The sequence below is a fragment of the Quercus lobata genome, chromosome 4, assembly GCF_001633185.2.
Source record: "Quercus lobata isolate SW786 chromosome 4, ValleyOak3.0 Primary Assembly, whole genome shotgun sequence".
In the NCBI taxonomy this organism is placed as follows: domain Eukaryota; kingdom Viridiplantae; phylum Streptophyta; class Magnoliopsida; order Fagales; family Fagaceae; genus Quercus; species Quercus lobata.
Genome location: NC_044907.1, coordinates 90,347,581 through 90,366,810, shown reverse-complemented (window position 1 = coordinate 90,366,810; position 19,230 = coordinate 90,347,581). Strand labels below are relative to the sequence as shown.

General features: G+C 37.7%; 1 protein-coding gene across 1 annotated transcript; it reads left to right on the top strand.

Moving 5' to 3' along the window:
- The first annotated feature begins 877 nt into the window (after positions 1–877).
- LOC115984227 (disease resistance protein RPM1-like) lies at positions 878–18,758 on the top strand. Its single transcript, XM_031107198.1, has 2 exons — positions 878–2,906; positions 18,550–18,758. The coding sequence occupies exon 1, from the start codon at positions 1,661–1,663 to the stop codon at positions 2,876–2,878; it is 1,218 nt and encodes a 405-aa protein (XP_030963058.1). The 5' UTR covers positions 878–1,660; the 3' UTR covers positions 2,879–2,906; positions 18,550–18,758.
- The last annotated feature ends 472 nt before the right edge of the window (positions 18,759–19,230 follow it).

Below are 19,230 nucleotides of genomic sequence, written 5' to 3'. Positions count from 1 at the left end.
GGTAGAATGTAACCTGGTCCGAAACAATATTTTTCCCAATAAATCAATACCTTGTCTTTGATAGACTTTTATTGAGGCCTATAGTACGAATCCTATCATATATACTAAAAAAAGAAAAAGAAAAAAAGAAGAAGATGTGTATAGTAGGAAAGGGAAAAAAAAAGAAAAAGAAAAAGAAAAAGAAAAAGAGGCGTTTTGATGCACTTAACTCTTTTTGTCTGAATCTTAATCGTCTCAATTCACACAACCTCATCTCATCTCATCTCATCTCATCCTCGTCAGCTTCTCTTCGATCTTTTATTTGTCTTCTTCAATCTTCAATCTTGGATCTTACTTATTGTTCTTCCACTCAACTCTGTCACGAAGCTGATTGCTTGGAACCGAAGAAAGAGAAGACGAACAATGGCAGAAATGGCAATCTCAGGAGCAATAACTGCAATTAACAAGGTACCGTTTCTCTAAAAATATGTTCCGCCGGCGACCGTCAAAACATTGAAGAAGTAAGAAACTGGTTGAATACTATGATAGCTTACCTGAAGGACACGGAAGCAAGAGAAGATACAGCAGATTGTAAGGATCGAGTTCAACGATTGCAAGATTTAGCATATGAGACTCAAGATGAAATTGAAGAGTTCATGTATGAAGTTCCTGAACACTTCCATCGTAATCGGATCACGAAATTTCTTCACGAGGTTGCTCACTCTGTTAAGGACGTTCCTCCACTGAGGCGATTTTCCTCCCGCATGGCAGATTTCAAGAAAAAAGTCGACGACATCACAGACTTTGATATACTACAGCTGGAGAGGTATCAGGGACTTATAATTCATTTTCCAGGAATGACCGTCATGTTCTTGTGGGCATTCAGAGGCGTGTAAATCCACTGTTATCCACGAAGTCTTTGAAATTGTCAAAAATAGTTTTGATTGCAATGCTTGGGTTTCTGTCCCTCCCTCTTGTGACGACTTGTTAGAGGAACTTTGTCAGGCACTGGAATTACCTTTCGACCCAGGAAGACCAAAAGAAAGGAGTTTGCAGTCTCATTTACAACCAAAAAGATTCATCCTTGTCTTTGATGGTATTTGGTCTGAAGATCAATGGCACCGCATTAAAAAGTTACTTCCTTGTAATATAAAACAGGCAGTAAAATAATCATCTCCACTCGTAATCGCAATTTAGCTTCTTATTGTACAAGTTCTCATGATTATATCTATGATCTCAACCTTAGTCCATTACCATCGGAAGAGGCTTTGCAGCTCTTTTGTAAGAAGGTCTTTCAAGGTGATAAATGCCCGGATCATTTGGTTGATTGGTGTAAGAAAATTATGAGAAGATGTGAAGATTCACTTCAGGCAATTTCTTATCAAAAAGAAGAGTGCCACTTAATGAGACAGAGTTTAAGAAAGTACTTGAGATCCTTGAATTTGATCCAGGACATCGTCTCTCTCTTTCCTGCTATAGAATTTTCTCGCATAGTTATTACCATCTATTGCCCAACCTCAACCTCAGGTCTTGTTTCTTGTACTTTCACAATTTTCCCGAGGATCACTCTGTTACACGTGGAAGACTAATCCACCAATGGATAGGTTGCGGGTTCATTGAGAAAAAAGAAGGTAAAACTCTGGAGCAGGTGGCAAATGAGTACTTAGATGAGCTAGTTCAAATGAGCATGGTTCAGGTGACCAGGCGAGATTTTGAAGGACGAATAAGGAGTTGTCGAGTTTCTAATCTTGCAAGAGGGTTCAACCTTTCCGTGTCTGAGAAGGAGAACTTCATTACTGTTCTTAGAAGTCCAAGTGCCAGTTTGGGAGGTGGGAAAACCCGTCGCTTATCTCTTCACAATTGCTTCCCCTCCATGCTACAAAGGACAAACCTCTCTTATGTTCGTACCTTTTCTATGTTTGGGGTAGACAATTTTTCAGAATCAATGGCCCATGAACTTTTCAAAAACTTCAAGTTGATGACAAGTCTAGACCTGGAAAATGCAGGCTTGCAACATTTTCCAGGAGAAGTTGTCAACCTCACCCTCCTAAGGTACCTAAGTTTGAGGAGTACAAGGATTGATTCAGTTCCAAATTCTATTAAGAAGCTTCAGAACCTAATGGTTTTGAACCTTAGAAATACTCTTATCACCAAGTTGCCCAAGAAGACTCTTGAACTTCCTAAGTTGCTCTATTTGTTTGTTGGTTGCCCATATGTTGATGTAGGAGCACAAGTGTATCCAGGAGTTAAGTGTTCCACTTCGTTGCAGAAGCTGTCACTTATCAAGGCAAACTATAAGGAAATAAGCATTGTTAAAGAGTTGGGGAACTTCATTGATCTGAGGAAACTAGGGATCACAGAACTCAAGGAAATAGAAGGAAAAGATTTGTGTGCATCCATTGAGAAGATGAAGCATCTTTATTCTTTGTCTGTGAGCTCAGCTGGCAAAGAGGTGTATCTTGATTTGAAAGACATGAAAAAGTCTCCTCAACTGCTTGAAAAACTATCTCTTGGAGGGAGATTGAAGGAAATTCCAGCATGGGTTGGTGAACTCTATAATTTGTATAAAATTGAGCTCAAATGGTCAAAACTGCAAAACAGCCCACTTGAGGCCCTTCATGCTTTGCCTTCTCTAAAGGAGCTACATCTCTATGCTGCTTACACTGGTGCATTTCTGGTATTTAATGCTCAATCATTTCTAGAATTGAGGATACTAGAAATTGAACAATGCGATCAGTTAATCGAGGTAGTGATTCTAGAACAAGCACTGCCTAAACTTCAGAAGCTGATTATAATAAATTGTCACTGCCTAGACATGGTGCGCATAACAAAAAATATGCGAAGCCAGCTGGAGGAAGTGCGTGTTCCACAAGACTGTGTTAGAATAATAGAAGAATGAGAAACATTGTGGCTGAAGCACCTTTGTGGTAAGCTTTCAATGAACAAAAATATTATTGTTATTTTTTCCTATACAGTACTGCCTTGATTGCACATTTTTTTAATTGTTTAATATATATATATATATACACACACATATATATATATATATATATATATATAGAGGAGTTAGCCGACACTCAAACAAGATGGCTGGATGAAATTTTTCAAATATTTTTGTGATGCTGTAGCCTACAATTATATATGTCATAATAAAAGCAAAGATCAAGATCCAGTCACACTAGCAAAAAATGACACTCTCTTGTAATAGAGTGAGGGATAATGGTGAATGGCCTTTCATATCACAATCTCCTCTACACACATCTCTATTTTACTTTAGCTGTCATCCAAGCCCATATCTTTAGTGTTAGTGTGAAAGTGTCAGCAGTCCTTGATTTTAGGACAATGATTACATTCTATTAGTGATAGATATGTAATGGTAGTTGCATAGAGCTAGTGGCACTACCAATAGTTACTAGTCCTGAAGGTTACGGTCCAATATTTCTTGTATTATGGATACTGTACAAGGCAAGTACTGCAAAAATATATTGAAGATTGGAAGCACATTGCATGCAATCTTCTGGATTAAAGTTTAAAAATGTTCATGAGAACTGCTCCATAATTACAGAGCAAGCATGATTTGTCATCTATCTTGAATCTTGAGTTTACATAGCTCAACTAGGGAGCACATTCCATTCAATCTTCTAGATCAGCCTTTTCAAATGTCCATGAATCTAACTACTCCATAATTTCTTCTATCCGAAATTGGATAAGAGTTCAGTATATCTAGGATGGTGTGGTTGGTTGAATCAGCAAGCCAATTTAGCTGTGAGACTCCGCCAATGTGTGTAGGGTCCAAATTACCGAATCTGGTTGCTGATCTTGTGACAAGTGGATTATGAGGATATTTGGTGCTTAATCTTCTTAAAAATCAGCCCTAATAAGTTCCTTATTACACTGGATTGGAATTGTAGTGATTAAGTCCAAGACCCTGTTGATCTGGACAGGATTGGGGAATCGGGAATGCTTTGCTTGTAGATAGAGATTGGGAAGGATTGGTATTGATGGGTTTTCCCATGCCTTACAGCCAAGGTGTAGGTCTTTACCTCTTGGAATTGATTTCCACTGCCATGAGCTCTTGGAGGCTACTTTAGTTGCTCTGAAGGATTTGCCTCTCAAGTATTTACATTAGAGCATTTTCACCCATGGTGTTTCTTCCCCATTTATCTTCCATACGGCAAAACCCCTAGTCTCCCACTTTAGATTTACACAAGGAAATCCCAAGGTTTGAGGTATAGAGGCCTACCCCACCAAAAATATCAAAGCAACCCATTCATTTTAGAGCAAACAGATGTTTGAAAAATTGAGAGAAGGCATAATATAAATTGGTGAGGCTACTACCTTTGGCCTTGTTAAACAATCCCTTGATATTTGGGATAGCACTTGTCCTTCGATCTCTAGATTTGACACTTAATCTTTTCCTCAACGTCATTGAGAGTGTGGCTGCTTGACTTGTTGTGACATAGGGGAAGGCCAAGGTATTTTGAGTGGAAAGGTGCTTTTCTGGTGTTAAAGATGGGAGCAAATCTCTGTGGCTTTTGAGGAATTTACGTTTTTGATAAAAATCACATTCGATTTCTTCGCATTAACAAAATGACTTGACCATAATTGAAATTTCTCTATGCAGTATTTGATAGCTATATCTTGGTTTCTTTCAGCCTTAGCAAAGATTAGAAGATTTTCAGGGAATTTTAATGATTTACACTATTGCAAGACCCATCCTAGGGGGAAGAGAAAGGGGGGGGGGGGGGGTGAGGACTAACATTAAAAGCTGGGTAATAGGGAACTAGGGTTTTATCATTTCAAGTGACTAGAAAGAGAGAGATAATGAGAGCTAGAGGCAGCCAACCAATGACCAGGCTTGGTTCTCAATTGGGTATTCACTTTGTCTATATCTCTGTGCTCCCTATCTTGGGAGCCAATAATTTTGGGGAGGATCGTAATGGGATTTAAATGTGGTAAAATTGGCAGATAGTATTTCTCAAATGCATGTATTGAACAGCAGAAGTTGACATTTTGATTACAGGAATAAATCTTTTTTAAAACCTAACTTCCAAATTCATTATGGATTAGAATAGTAACTAGGTAAGGCTGCCTACAATGACCTCTCCCAGACCCCACACAAGTGGGAGCTTTGTACATTGGGTATGGCATTTTAAAATTTGGGTCTTGGTGCGACGGCAAGAGCCTTCCACCAAACATCACATGTCACGGGTTCAAATTCGAGAATCAGCCTCTCCAAAAACAAATGTGGGTATGATTGCCTAGCATGACCTCTCCTAGACCTTGCAAAAGTGGAAGTTTTGTGCACTTAGGTATGACTTTTTAAGAAAATAATTGTGTACATTTGGATTTGTTAGAAACTAAAAGGGATATAAAGGGCTGCCAAAAGGTGGCATGTCTCTCTGTGTAACTCCCTCGAGTAAGTACTAGGCGTTACTCAAAGGAGTAATGCCTTGGGCTGTTACTCTATGCCTCTTTGCTCACTATTAATGAGATGGAGGCTATAAAAATCCCATGAGAGGTATCCCAGATCACAATTACAAAATTAGCATATCTCAGTGCGTTAGTGTTGGCGAGGCTCTTAGGCTGATGGTCTAGTTTGTTTCACTCTTGTAGTGTAAAACACCATAGGTAAACTGATTTGTCATGTATCACTCAAGCTGGAACGTGGCACAAGTTTGAGTTTTTGGTCTATGCGGAGGCTAGGACAGCGTCGAACAACCTCAAAGCTCCTATGAGACTACTAGTTTAAGTCAAGAGAGGTATGTTGAAAAATTGGAAATAAAAATTCTGCTGCTTAGTCTATGTTTCTTTCAGAATTATGTTTCTTTAGGAATTAGAGCTTGCATAACTCAGCATTTGTACCGAATGAACGAATGAAATTTATAGTGTAGAAAGTTAACCCCAAGAACTTAATTTCAGTGAAATCTCACTAGGTTTTCCTAACTTGGACTGACTTGCAGCAGAATACAGTGTGACAACACTGACTTGGATTCTCTATAACATGATTTAAGAGTCAAATATTGACACTGAATTTGTGGTATAGTTGGTCAATATATTGACGCTTAAATCTGGAAAATTATGGGATTTTTAGAATTCTTTTGGTATGGAAAATTTGGGTTGGAAATGGGCTGATATGCTGTGATAGTCACTTAGAATACAAGACCTTTGGACGCTTTCTCAGTTGGTGAGAATTGCCTTGTCAGTATAGTGCATATGAGGTTTAGAAAAGTAAATAAACTTGTAGAACAATGTGTTTGAACTTGGGGCAGTGGATTGGAACAAATAATTAGAGTTTAAGTTATTATGTTAGATTTGAGTTCAATATATGTTAATTGATAAATAGGAGCATATAAGAAATTCTTCAAGCTCTTTAGACAAGGAAGTAAGGTCATTCTAGTGATTACCATTAGTTAATGCTGTATCTTAAGCTTTTGAGGTAAGTAACATATATTAAATGCTCTGGAATTTTTTGTTGTTGCTGTAAATCTTCTACTTCTCAACTTTCCTTTGAAAAAACTACAATTTAGTATTTTTGAGCTAATGAGTTTGTCAATTTACTTTTAGCAAATGTACTTCAATAGAAATCATTATTTGTGCCCTACTATTCTAAAATGATATCTGGTCATACTTTCAGGGCCAAACACTTTGTTTTCTATATTTCATTTGCTAAAAAATTTCCTCAATGACATAAGTAATATAGTTTTTGGAAAGATTATTATGTTAAGAGATTCCCCTATAATTTTTTTTTTTGGTAAGTAATAAGATATATTGATATAAAAAAGGAAGCACCCTAGTACACAGGGAGTGAACAAGGGGACAACAAATCAAAAACAAAAATTGCAAGAATCTAGGAAAACAAAAAAAGAAGGGAAAGATTTGTTTTGCAAAGCAAACAACCAATCCAACAAAGTTCTAAAAAAGAAAAGCTTGAGGTCCGGAATAGATCTCTCAATATCTTCAAAACAACGATTATTTCTCTCCCTCCAAAGACACCACATTAAGCCATGAGGAACGATGGACCATATATAACCATTTTGATGACGACCAAAGCTACCTTGCCAACACCCTAACAGCCCCAAAACAGTAGGAGGCATAACCCAAGATACTCCAAATAAACTCAAAACCATAGACCATAGATCCATAGCAACGGGACAATGAAGGAAGAGATGGTCAACCGATTCACCATTACTCTTGCACATGTAGCACCAATCCAAAATCCACACCTTCCTTTTTCGCAGATTATCAATCGTCAAACATTTCCCTAAGGCAGCAGACCATACAAAGAAAGCTACTCTAGAGGGAATCTTCTGCTTCCAAATACTTCTCCAAGGAAAACCGAAGATAGTAGGACTAGCTAAAATTTTATAATAATCTTTCACCAAGAACCCCTTAGCTTTGCTAGGAATCCAACACATCTTATCCTTACCAAACCCCCTTATAGATGAACCATAAATGGTTTCCATGAAGCTTGACAAAGCCTCTAATTCCCGAACATGCACACCCCTAAAGAAACTCACATCCCAAAAAAGGACACCATTGGGGGATTTCATACTTGCAAAATCTGAATAGGTTAGGGTAGCTAACTGCAAGAGGTGTCTCTCCTCACCAACGGTCTTGCCAAAACTTCACCCTAGACCCATCACCAATATCATACAGAATATGGCGAGAGAAAGAAGGCCAACCCTGATTGATACTCTTCCATAAACCAACACCGTAATGACCCTTAACAGATCTGTTACGCCATCCCCCCAAAAACATCCATATTTCAACTCTATCACTTGCCTCTAAAGGGCATCCTTCTCAAATCCACATCTCCATAACCATTTCCCAAGAAGAGTGATATTGAAAAGTCTTATCTTCCTTATCTCTAATCCACAAATAGGAGCGCATACAGTAGCCCATTTAACCAAATGCATTTTAGGATCATCACCTAAACCGCCCCATAAGAAATTCTGCTGAAGCTTCTCAATTCGGTTAGCCACACTAACAGGAATAGGAAATAGAGAAAGGAAGTAAGTGGGTAAATTAGAAAGGGTGCTTTTGATTATAAGAAATTCACCTATAATTGTTTTTGTTTCCAATATTTTAACTTGAACTACAATGCTATGTGAATATTTTCGGAATCTTCACCTGTTTTGATTATGTATTCTAGCAATATGATTTAGGGTTTATGTAAGAAAAAGTTATCCATATTTGAATTTTGAAACTTGGTTGACTGTGTAATCTAGTCTTGCCCATAGGGTAATAACATATGGCGATCTATTAGTCATTGGTGTCACCTAACCTTACCCATAGGGTATAATATATACGTATCTGTTCATTATAAATACCATCTGGCCTTGCCAAGAGGGCTAAACATGTTGGAATTGTCCATCACAGGATAGTTTGTGTGATTTGTGTGCCACATGTCTAACCAAGTGATGCAGGATCTTTAGCAATTCAGCACTAAGTTAGATCTTGAAGGATTTTTGAATAAGGATTGATGTTTAAGGATTTAGGCAAGAAAAGATATAATCTTGAATATGTTGACAGCTATTTGGTGTTAAAACCGTGAATATAACTAAAATAAAGAAAGGTAAATGCTCGGCAATCACACCTAGGCTTTTCTTAACAATCACATTTAGGTAGGAGTAGGAAAAGGCAATCACACCCCAAAGTTTGAACTAAGCTGTTGGAATTTGATTAAGATCTATATCTCTATGAATATTATTTACTTCAATAAAGCCTTTATTAAGTTGTTACATCCTTTCCTAGAAGGACAAAAAAAATTAAATAACCTATTCCTAGAATGATTAGGATTACTAATAAACAACCAAAAAACTTCTAAAATCAGCCCAAATAAGTTCTTTATTCCACTGGACTCAACTTGTAGTGATGAAGTACAAGACCCAGTTTATCTAGACAATATTGGGGATTACTTTGGTTGTAGTTTGAGATTAGGATGGGCTGGCATGTGTGGGTATTCTCACACCTTAAAGCTAATCCCATCATAGATTTTCAACCAATCTCCTTTTGGTAATAGGTGAGGTCTTTACCTCCCAGAATTGCTTTCCTCTGCCATGACCTCTTAGAGGGTACTCTAGTTGTCCGGATGGATGTGCCTCTCAAGTATTTACATTTGAGCATTTTCACCCATGGTTTGTCTTCCCCTATTAGTCTATTATAGCTCACTTTTTCCAATAGTACTTTCTTTGTGTCTTCCATGTGGCAAAACCTTAGCTTCCCACTACTTTAGATTTACACAAGGAAATCCCAAGATTTGAGGTATACAGGCCTTTTGTCCCCTTCCTACCCCAACCAAAAATCCCAAAGCAACCCATTCATTTTAGAGGTAACAGATTTTTTGAAAATTAAGAGAAGACATAACTTAAATTTGTGAGGCTCCTGCTCTTTTGGATAGCACGTCCCTTCAATCCTTGGATTAGACTCTAAATCTTCTCTACAACTTCATTGAGAGTCCAGCTCTTGAGTTGTTGTGACCTATGGGAAGGCCGAGGTATTTTGAGTGGGAAGGTGCTTTTTGGAATTAAGATAGGAGCAAATAAAATATCCCCAACTACTGACACCAGCACAAGACCAACCCTTTATCTCCCGTTATAATTCACCGAAGAGATCAAGTTTTGCAGCTCTCTACGTCCCTTGTTTTTGGACTTAGCCACTTTTTTGCTACCCGTTGCTTTCCTGTGTAACTCATTGGCTGCCTCCATCTTAGTTTCTAGCCTCTGTAAGAGCGCAATGCATAACTTCTCATGTTGGGTCATTGACAACCCAACCAATTTACTAAAACTAGGAATTCTGTGTTTCACCCACCTAGAAATATCTAACTTAGTCTCAATACTCAATACCTCAATGACCTCCAACTCTGCCGAGTTTGTCAATGCACTCAGAGCAATGATTTGCAGAGATAAGCAATCAAACAGTTTTGTTTCACCAAAACCCACAGAAAAATCAGCTGCATCCTCCAGAAGCATGACCTCCCTAGGAAGGCTTAAAAGTTCCTTACTATAAGAGGAATTAACCTCCTCACCTGATACTCCAAAACCCAGTGACCCAGCTCGCAGAAACTCTAGAAAAAGATTGGGAAAAGGTCCAACCAATCGCGGCACAAAATCGAGTCACTGATCTCTTACCTTTAGAAATCAACCCACCCGACAACATATTGGAACTCAAAATACTGTTCCGGTCAGAGCTAGAGTTGAAAACCATTGTCGGAGGAGACTCGGTGCACCCTGACACTCCTACTGGCGGATCACAACTCTGATGATTAGACAAAACTCCAACATCATCGGTCTGCATCACCCTTACCGGTGAAACCACTTGCAGCTGATAGACTAAGAGGCTCCCTTCATCATCATCGCTCCTCAATATCTCTACTGGTGTCACTAAACCAATTGGACAGACCATGGGATTCTCTCCAAGCCCATCGGGATTAGGTGTAGAAGAGAGTGGGCCTAAAAGAGTGTTGGAACATTCTCCAGCCTCTAAATTACATGGGCTTGTACTCAACGGACTAAATTAGGCTCACAGTGGGCTACCGATTCTTTTGGGCCCAATCCGACACCCAACTTCTCATTCTGTTTAGTAGCAGCCCGTATCACCCATTTAAAAGAAATTTTTCCACCTTTGGACTTATCCTAGGAAACTCGACGCTTTCCATTCTCAGCCACCTCCACTATTAATCCCTTCCCAGTCCACCGTGAATCCCTTACATCATGCCCCTTTCCATTTTCAGTTTTATTTGAATTTAAACTGAAACTGAATGGAAATCTTGTTTTATTTTGTACCGGTAATTTCTCGGATAAATTAAACCCAAATTGATGCTCCTCTCTCTCCCCTCCCTTCCCCTCACGGATGTTGTACCAAGCTGTGACCCACCGGACCATCCACCACCTGATATTGAGATTGTTTCGAAGGCACTGCTGTTGTTTCCTTTGTCCTATTCTGTTATTTTTCCCCATCACCTCATCTATAATATTCTGTCCTACATCCTTGGTTTTATGGAAAGATTGAATACCACCTTTTGCCTGCATTAGGCTCTTTACTATCTTGACAAAAGACCGAGATGGGTGAAACACTGAATTGCGCTTCTGTGCTTGAGGGATAAACTTTGCATGGCCTAAGTCACCAAAAGCATATTGATTGGGTTCTAACATCTTCCTCAATTCCAAACCAAATACCTTCCAACCATGTTTTTCTTTCCCTTCAGGGATAATGACAAACCTCCGGAGCCTGCCAACTTTGAGTTCAGACACTAGTAAGAACTGACCAAAAGAGTTTGATCCCCGTTGCAAGGTGTAGGCAGTATCGCCTTCCCTAAGCGTGAAAAATTGTTTGGGATTTACCCCAATCACCGTGTGTTCTATATTTTTCTTCAACCATAATGCCGCGCTTTTGCCCATAAACACTGATTTCATGAAGTATTTGCCCTGTTCAAAGATTCGTAACGCAAAGATATTCCCTCCTTCCTCCACCACCAACTGAAAAAGCTTCGATTCAATGAAAAAACAATGTATCCCTCCCATACGTTTCATCCCTTCAAGCAATCTAGTTCCCAACGGATAGACCCATGAGTATAGTATGTTGACTAACAACTTTGATGACCCTGAAACTGTTACATTAGCCACTCCATAAGTCCATGATCCACAAACTGACTTTGCAAGTTACAATGCCTCAACTCTTATGTCACCTTTGCCTTGCTCTCCCTTATTCATTGTCAAAAAAAATTTCCCCCAATTAGACAGCCATTGGTTTCTGCTTAGAGAATTTTGTAGGGGGATTTTTGGAACTATGACAAATCAATCAGAAGGGCAAAAACTTAGTACCTGATCGGTGAACCTTTGGACTTGTTTTGGAACTTTGCTGGTCAAAATGATCCCCGAAAACGTCTTGTGGTGAAGAATCTATTGTTGGAGTGGAAGTGTGATGTTGTTTGTTTACAAGAAACGAAAATTGCTAGCATGAATAGATAGCTGGTTTGTAGTTTGTGGAGCTGTCCATATGTGGATTGGGCTGTTTTGGAGGCTGATCGAACTGCTGGTGGTATTTTGCTTATGTGGGATAAAAGGGTTTTGGATAAGGTGGAGGTTATGATTTGTACCTTCTCAATTTTGGTTAAGTGGCAAAGGGTGGGTGACGGTTTTATATGGGCATGCTTAGGGGTTTATGGCCCAAATGAGAATAACGAGAGGGGTCACATGTGGGATGAGTTGGTGGGTATTTAGCAATATTGGAGGAGACCGTGGTGCTGCCTTGGGGATTTTAATATTGTTCGCTTTCCTAGTGAGCGTAGGGGTGAGAAATGTTTGACCCTGGCTATGGAAAAATTCTTTGAATTTATTGAGGATCTTAACTTGGTTGATTTGCCTTTAGAAGGAGGTAGCTATACATGGTCAAGTGGTACTGATCAACCAGCGATGTCTAGGATTGATAGAGCTTTAGTCACTCCAGATTGGGAGGACTACTTTCCAGATGTTATTCAAAGGATTTTACTTTGTCCTATCTCCGATCACAGTCCAATTCTCTTGGAGGTAGGGGAAATGGCAAGGGGGAAAAGTCTGTTCAGATTTGAAAATATGTGGTTAAAGATGGAGGTATTTGTATATAGAGTTCAATCTTGGTGGAATCGGCATTCTTTTGTAGGTACACCTAGTTTTGTGCTTGCAAAAAAATTAAAGGCTATGAAAGAGGACATTGAGCAATTGAATCACTAAGAGTTTGGTAATGTAGAGCGTTAAAAGAAACAATTACTAGAGGAGTTGAAGAAATTAGACGCTAAGGAAGGGGATTTTGGTCTCACTAATGGGGAGAAATGTCATAAGGCAGATTTGAGGTCCCAAGTGGAGCATCTTCTTTCCTTGGAAGAAATTTCCTAGAGACAAAAATCTAGGATGTTATGTATAAAGGAAGGGGATAATAACACCAAGTCTATCCACAAAATGGCTAATTCCCATAGAAGGTTTAATCATCTGAGGACCTTGGAGGTGGATGGGGTGGTTTTTGAGGAGGAATCCGAGGTAACTAATCAGGTAGTACAATTTTATAAAAATTTGTACAAGGAGACTGAGGGGTGGAGGCCTTTTGTGGAGGGTTTGGAATTTGGTCGTATTGGGGAAATGGAGAGGGTTTGGCTTGAATGGAAGTTTGAGAGAGAGGAGATACTTCAAGTTGTAAGTGACTTGGAAGGAGACAAAGCTCCAGGTCCGGATGGGTTTACCACGGTGTTTTATCATCATTGTTGGAGAGTAGTGGAGAAAGACGTCTTAGCGGTTTTTGAAGAGTTTTTTCAACATTGTAAGTTTGAAAAATCCCTTAATGCTACCTTCATTGCATTAATTCCTAAAAAGAATGATGCCTTCAATGTTAGAGATTTGTGACCTATTAGCTTGGTGGGGAGTGTGTATAAAATCTTGGCTAAGGTTTTGGCAAATTGATTGAGAGTGGTTTTAGATCAGTTGATTTCTGAGACTCAGAATAGCTTTGTGGGTAGGAGACAAATCCTTGACTCGGTTCTTATTGCAAATGAGTGTGTGGATAGCCGAGGGAAGAGTAGGGTTCCTGGAGTCATTTGTAAACTTGACATTGAGAAAATCTATGATCATGTGAATTGGGAGGCTTTGCTGTATTTGTTGAATAGAATGGGTTTTGGAGTGAAGTGGTGTAAGTGGATTTGTACTTGTATATCCACAATTCAGTTCTCTGTTTTGATTAATGGGTCTCCAGCTGATTTTTTAGTAGTTCAAGGGGTTTAAGACAAGGGGATTTGCTATCTCCTACGTTGTTTTTGATTATGATGGAGGTGTTTAGTAGGATGTTGAGAAGAGTGGAGGGAGCTGGCTTGATCTGTGATTTTAAAATTGAGGGTAGGAGGGGTGGTGGGGAATGTGTTTCACATTTATTGTTTGTAGATGATACTATCCTATTTTGTGATGCAGATGTGGAGCAAATTCTTCATATTCAGTTGTTGTTACTTTGTTTTAAGGCGGTAACAGGTTTGAAGGTCAATGTGCATAAGAGTGAAATGGTTCCAATAGGGGAGGTTGATGATGTACATGCCCTGGCTGAAATTTTGGGTTGCAGAGTTGGAACTTTGCCTATGTCTTATCTTGGCATGCCATTGGGGGCTTCACATAATTCCCCTTCAATTTGGAATCCTATTTTGGAAAAAATTGAGTGAAAATTAGTTGGGTGGAAGAAGTTGTATTTGTCTAAGGGGGGTCGATTGATGTTACTCAAGAGTACGTTATCTAATCTTCCTACCTATTTTCTATCGTTATTCACCATTCCTACTTATGTGACTAATAAAATTGAAAAGTTGCAAATGGACTTTCTATGGGGGGATAGCAAGACTCATCTGGTAGGATGGGATAAAGTTTGTGCGCTTATAGCCAATGGTGCCTTAAGAATGAGGAAACTTACTACTTTCAATAAGGCCTTATTGAGGAAATGGTTGTGGCGGTTTGGGAATGAAGAGGATCGGTTATGGAGGAGGGTGGTAGCTTCAAAATATGGGGAAGAATTTGGGGGATGGACCTCAAAGCTGGGTAGGGGAGTTCATGGGTGTGGTTTATGGAGAGGTGTTCGCATGGGATGGGAGGATTTTAACAAAAATTGTCAGTTTGTAGTTGGGTTGGGGAATAGAGTGAGGTTTTGGTAGGATGGGTGGTATGGGGATCAACCTTTTCCATTGACTTTCCCAAGGCTGTATGGTATTGCCATTGATAAGGAGGTATCTGTAGAAGCTTCTTTGTCAAGATAGGGGGCGGAGGATAGAAGAATTTGGGACGTTCGTTTTATTAGAGAATTTAATGATTGGGAGATGGATGAAGGGCTGCATTTTCTTTGTATATTGGGAGCTAATACTCCTCCAATGGATGTTGGAGACCGGATGAGATGCAAGTTGAAGCCTAATGGGGATTTTGACATCCGGTCGTATTATAACAAATTAAGGGCTTCTCCCTCAATTGTCTTTCCTTGGAAAGCTATATGGGGAGCAAAGGCCCCTAGGCAGGTTTCTTTTTTTGTTTGGTGTGTAACTTGGAATAGGATCCTAACAGGTGATAACTTGAGATTGAGGGGATTGGATTTTGTGGACTAGTGCATTATGTGCCAACATTGTGGAGAGACGATAGATCACTTTCTTCTTCATTGTGAGATGGCTTATCAGTTATGGAGCTTTGTCTTTAAAACTTTTGGCTTGTCTTGGGTTATACCTATATCGATCCCAGATTTGCTTTTTGGCTGGTGCAATTGGTTGGGGAAGTATTCGTCTTAGATTTGGAACTTAGTTCTGTTGTGCATCCTATGTTGTATTTGGAAGGAACGGAATCCGCAGACTCTTGAGGATTTGGATGGTTCTGGTGATCGGATGCTTGCTTCTTTTAGTGGGGTTCTTTTTTATTGGTCTCGGGCATGGGGATTCACGACTAGTGATTATCTCCCTTCTATTCTTAGCTCTCTCTCTTCTGTAATTATTCTATTGATTGGTTTTCTTTTATGTTTTTTCCCTGTTTTCTTCTTCTTGTATTTTCTACGTTTGCTCTATGTTCTTCATGCATAGAGTAGCCATTCGTATATATAACATTCTTACTTATAAAAAAAAAAAAAAAGAATATCTGTGGCGTTTGAGGAATTGACATTTTTCTAAAAATCACATTTGTTTGGCATTAACAGAATGACTCAATGATAATTGAAATTTCTCAATGGATTACTTGATAGCTATAGCATGGTTTATTTCTGCCTTAGCAATGATTAGAAGATTGTCAGCGAATTTTAATGATTTGCACTGCTGGAAGGCCCATCCCAGGAAAAAAAAGAAAAGAAAAGGAACTAATTTCAAAAGCTATGGTGTAGAAATTGAATAGAAAGAGAGAGGCAATGGGGCTAGACACAGCCAACCGATGACCAAGCTTGATTCTCAGTAAAGTATTCACTTTATCTGAATAACCTTGCAGAGCCAATAATGGGTTATAACCTCAAAATCTATTGGAAGTATGATTAAAAAATTTAGTGATAGTGGCTTAGGATTTAGATCGGTAAAATACTGGGCATCGATAACATGTTAGTCTTTTCGTGAAGCCATGTCAAACTTGTGAGATAAGCTTGATGAAAACCAACATGATTACTTTGTATGTTTTGAACGTCATATAAACAGCTTTAGGTTGGGCAGTATAGAGTACTACACATGGTGGTGTTGAATTGTCATATGTATTCATAAAGCTAGCTTGAATGTGAATTTTATTTCGATTTGACCTGATGGTATAGAATATTAGTTTTATTCATTAGGATTTGCTATAGAACCTTAATGAGCTGCCCAGTGATTATATTCTCTTTTGATGACATCATTATGTGGTGCGAATAACTCTATTAGCATTATACCTATGATGTTTAGGAGGGGAGAAAAAGAAGTTGGGGAGGATTATAATTGGATTTAATTGTGGTAAAATTGGCATAGAGTAACTCTTAAATCCATGTATTTACACAGCTGAAGTTGACAATTTGAATCTAGGAAGAAACATTTTTCAAAACCTAACCTCCAAATTCACTATATTTTATAATGTGTACATTAGGATTAAATCTGGTATCAATCGAAATTTGTACTGAATTTAAGGAAAAAAAATTTTAGTGTAGAAAGCAAACCCATGGAGCTTAATTTCAGTGAAATCTCAAAAGTTTTTGTTGTCATTTAGGGTCTCAGAGGTTTGCCTAATTAGGACTGACCCATTGCAGAATACTGTCTAACAGCACTGACTTGGACTCTTTCTATTGGGTTAGGAGTCGAACATTGACACTGAATTTGGGCTATAGTTAGTCAACATATAGAAGATTAAATCTGGAAAATTTTGGGATTTTTATAGTTCTTTAGGTATGTTAAATTTGGGGTAGAAGAGGGCTGACATGCTGTGACAAAGAATACATGACCTTTGGACTCTTCCACAGTTGGTGAGAATTCCCTTTTCAGTATAGTGCATATGAGGCTTAGAAAATAGATGCACTTTTAGAACAATACATTTGGACTTGGCGAAAAAAAATAATTAAAGTTTGGGTTATTATGTTAGATTTTGAGTTCAATATATGTTAATTGATAAATAGGAGCATATAAGCTTTTATTCAAGCTCCTGAGACAAGGAAGAATGTCTTTCTAGTGGTTGCCATCAATCTGTATCTTTGAAGGGCGCTCTGATATATAGTCTGTATCTTTGTGGAAAATCTTATACTTCACAATTTTATTTCAAAAGCATCAATTTAGTATTTTTGAGCTTATGAGTTTGTCAATTTATGTTCAAATGCATTTAAACCAGAAATCGTTATTGTGAAATACTGTTTGGATATGATATTTGTTCAAGGCCAAAAAGTTTGTTGTCTATACTCTTTTTTTTTTTTTTTTTTTTTTTGAGAAACAATTTGTTGTCTATACTTCATTGCTAAAAAATTTCCTCTATGACATAAGTAATATATTTTTTGTACATATTTATGATGTTTGAAATACCCATATAATTTGTTTTTCATTCCAATATTATGTGAAAATGTAAGAACTAAGAAAACTTTAGACTTTGTTTTGATTATTTACTCTAGCAATGATTTATGGTTTTTCATATTTGGATCAGAACTTGGTTGATTGTGGAGTCCAGCCCTGTCTATAGGGTAATAATATATGTCAATCTGTTAGTTACTGGTGTCATCTGAAATTGCCCATAGGATATAATATAAACGTGTTTGTTCTATACCAGTACCATATGGCCCTGTCAAGAGGGATTAAACATGCAGGAATTATTCATGTATGTGTGATTTGTGTGGCAAATGTTTGACTGTGATTGTCTATATATATATGGGTTGAGTTCAAGTTATACTTAGTGAAACTCTAAGTTATGTTACGCCATTCAATATCTTTTTATTGAATGTAAATTTTAACAAATCTACCATTGGTTTAAATGCTTTTCTTATGCTCTACATGCTTGTAAAATGTCAAGATAATCTGAGATTAATAACCATGTCATCCATCTAAGTGTTTAAATTTTAAATTTTTATATTTAAAATTGTGCATAAAAGTTGGGTTTCTAGATTGAATAGTAAATAATATCTGATTAGTACAAAATTTGGTATGCATGTCTACAACATAGAGAAAATGTAATCCAATTATGAGATTTATGAATTATTAATCCAATAAATAGTTATTAGGTGGTGTAACATAGTTTAGAGTTACACTTGGTGCAACTTGAACTCAACCCTACATCTATTTTGTTAGCATTAACTTATCTTACTCAATGTGTTCTAATATCTATTATGAAAAAAAAAAAAAAAAAAAAAAAACTTTTAGCCTGGTCTGTCATGTTGGGTATACATACATACATATATATATATATATATATCACTTTAGTTTTTCAAAGATAACTATTCTGTTAGCATTAACTTATCTTACTCAATGTGTTCAAATATCTATCATTAAAAAAATAATAATAAAAAAAATAAAAAAAAAAAAAACTCTACTGTTAGCTTGGTCTGTCATGTTGGGTCTATATATATTTTGTTACTAAGTAGTCGAGCTTACCCCTTCCTATTTTTATATTTCAGATTGAGATTGAAAGCTCTGAGAGAAGAATTGATGTAACAGTATATTCATGGAGTTGTGGAGGCTGGATTATTAACTATTTATGTAATTCTTGGAATTTTTCATTGCATCTGCAGACCTTTTGTTATTAGAGATTTCTATTATGTTATTTTCTATGGATTTTCTAAGAGTGCTTGTATTTTCCCATAAAAAAAAGAGTGCTTTTTTTATTTTAGAGATTTTATTGTGGATATATTTTGACCTTGATTCTTAACAAGGTTTAACTTTGCTTGATATATTTATGTGTTGGAATAATTTTGTACGTATAGGTATTTATATGTTAGTTTTAGGTCAAATACTTTTCAAGTCTATAAAGATATGGATTTGGGTTGTGACACTACAGGTAGCATCAGAGCCTTGTCTTTATGTGTCACAAGTAGCTTCAGAGCCTTGTCTTTATAAGAGGCTTTCGGTTTACTAGATTTTCAATTTCCTTCAATTGTTCATCCATTCTATTATGGATTTTGAGTTTTCTGTGAGAATGAAAGAAAGGTGTGATGGGTGGTGGGGAGTGGCAATGTTGGTGTAATATGGATCGAATTTTTTGGTGGTGGAGAAAGATTGGGAAAGGTGAGGAAGAATGTGGACCCAAATCGTGGAGAAGGGATATGGGGTTTTCAAGGAGCAAAACCTCTATACTATAG

Bases quoted from the DNA above. Each gene is read 5' to 3' on its own strand.
- LOC115984227 (XM_031107198.1), top strand. From the start codon at position 1,661: ATGAGCATGGTTCAGGTGACCAGGCGAGATTTTGAAGGACGAATAAGG.